The sequence below is a fragment of the Procambarus clarkii genome, chromosome 94 (assembly GCF_040958095.1).
Source record: "Procambarus clarkii isolate CNS0578487 chromosome 94, FALCON_Pclarkii_2.0, whole genome shotgun sequence".
Classification (NCBI taxonomy): Eukaryota; Metazoa; Arthropoda; class Malacostraca; order Decapoda; family Cambaridae; genus Procambarus; species Procambarus clarkii.
The window spans coordinates 8,031,473-8,033,824 of record NC_091243.1 but is presented as its reverse complement, the minus strand read 5'-3'; the positions used below and the strand labels follow the sequence as shown (position 1 = coordinate 8,033,824).

Here is a 2,352-nt window from a genome sequence, read left to right as displayed (position 1 = left end):
CTCCAACTCATATGCAGAATAATCAATTTTCCTCCAACTCATATGCAGAATAATCAATTTTCCTCCAACTCATATGCAGAATAATCAATTTTCCTCCAACTCATATGCAGAATAATCAATTTTCCTCCCCCTAACATGCGACTCCGACGGACCTGCCTTCCTCAACAACACGTTGATATTACTTGTACCACAGTCTGGCCACCACCACTCAGGGCCGGGTGATAGATCAAAGTGGCCTCAGTGGCCCTCCCTCTGCCACTCTCTGCCTCTCATGACGGCTCTACTGAAATACCAATTCTCACACATGAAGATGTTGTTCATCCCGCTAACTCCACTAGTCCATATTGTGATCTGGGGGAGGTTCTCGTCCTGTCAGGGAGTCTTCACTTGTCAGGGAGTCTTCACTTGTCAGGGAGTCTTCACCTGTCAGGGAGCCTTCACCTATCAGGGAGCCTTCACCTGTCAGGGAGCCTTCATCTGTCAGGGAGCCTTCACCTGTCAGGGTCGAGCCTTCACCTGTCAGGCAGCCTTCACCTGTCTGGGAGCCTTCACCTGTCAGGCAGCTTTCACCTGTCAGGGAGCCTTCACCTGTCAGGCAGCCTTCACCTGTCAGGGAGTCTTCACCTGTCAGGCAGCCTTCACCTATCAGGCAGCCTTCACCTGTCAGGGTCGAGCCTTCACCTGTCAGGCAGCCTTCACCTGTCAGGGTCGAGCCTTCACCTGTCAGGCAGCCTTCACCTGTCAGGCAGCCTTCACCTGTCTGGGAGCCTTCACCAGTCAGGCAGCCTTCACCTGTCAGGGAGCCTTCACCTGTCAGGCAGCCTTCACCTGTCAGGGAGCCTTCATCTGTCAGGCAGCCTTCACCTGTCAGGCAGCCTTCACCTGTCAGGGTCGAGCCTTCACCTGTCAGGCAGCCTTCACCTGTAAGGCAGCCTTCACCTGTCAGGGTCGAGCCTTCACCTGTCAGGCAGCCTTCACCTGTCAGGGAGCCTTCACCGGTTACGTTAGCCTCGGGATGGATGTATAAAACGTGACTTCGTAAATAAATGAATCGACTTAAGAGTATGTTCATCAGAACAGAGGTTCAAGGTCATATTTTAAGTGTGGCGGAAACTCCCAAACATACACCACCACCACGAATCTAGGGAGCCGATCGGCCGAGCAGACAGCACGCGGGACTTGTGATCCTGTGGTCCTGGGTTCGATCCCAGGTGCCGGCGAGAAACAATGGGCAGAGTTTCTTTCACCCTATGCCCCTGTTACCTAGCAGTAAATTAGATACCTGGGTGTTAGTCAGCTGTCACGGGCTGTTTCCTGGGGGTGGAGGCCTGGTCGAGGACCGGGCCGCGGGGACACTAAAAAAGCCCCGAAATCATCTCAAGATAACGTCAAGATAACCTAAGCCGTGTTTATCGTACTCGCACAAGCGGAGTACTCACCAGAGGACGGAGGAGAACACGGTGTTCACCAGTAAACTATGGCCCGTATATAGAAGCTAAAATGTCTAATTATCCCATAAACGGCCCATAAGTACCTGGAGCGTTGGGGCCATGTTCAGGGTTCAACACGAACCCCCAACACACGACCCCATCACCCACTGAGCACGACTTGTCGTCCCTTGAAACGACATTCATCTTCCATACACAATGAAGTCACAGTAACGTGATATATCTCATCTTGCACACACAATGCAGCGCCAGTAACGTGATATATCTCATCTTACACACACAATGCAGCGCCAGTAACGTGATATATCTATGAGAAAATCCCTGTAGCAGGACGACGGGATCGAAGCAGTATCCTACTCCAAAGATGTTCTTCATCTTGAATGTGTCCCTGAAGGCGCCACTCACACTTGGGGACCCCAGTCTTCAACACTTAGCATGAGAGGCGTCAACACACTGACAGGACGTCCTAACGCAATACTAAATCTTGGTCAAACATTGCCCTCACTCAGTCTTTGGCCTGAACACACAAGTTATAATCCGTTATTTACGTAATAATCCTGGCACGCACGTACACACTTCAGCGCTGGGGGACTCGCAGATGCCAGAGGAAAGTGCCCGACGTCTTCGTTCGTGTCCTAGCGAGCTCATTATCACTGGTAGATGTAGTTCGCTGTAGAAGATGCAGCCGTAGACGGTAATGTCCATTAAATTGTCACCAAAGTGATTTGGCAGCTCATGTTTTCTTGGGGGAAGGCGACAGAGCATCTTAGCACTTCAGGAGAGGAAGTATGTTGAGTGCCATCTCACAAGATGAGAGGAAGCTGGTCTGGCTGTTTCCGCTACCTTTTATACAGGCTTGGACGAGCGTAGCCCAAGGACACGTTGCATAAACATTGCCCAAACG

At 51.4% G+C, this 2,352-nt stretch overlaps 1 protein-coding gene across 1 annotated transcript; it reads left to right on the top strand.

Annotated features, from left to right (window-relative positions):
* The first annotated feature begins 310 nt into the window (after positions 1-310).
* On the top strand, positions 311-1,027 carry LOC138359995 (uncharacterized). Its single transcript, XM_069319874.1, has one exon. The coding sequence runs from the start codon at positions 311-313 to the stop codon at positions 1,025-1,027; it is 717 nt and encodes a 238-aa protein (XP_069175975.1).
* Positions 1,028-2,352: the final 1,325 nt, after the last annotated feature.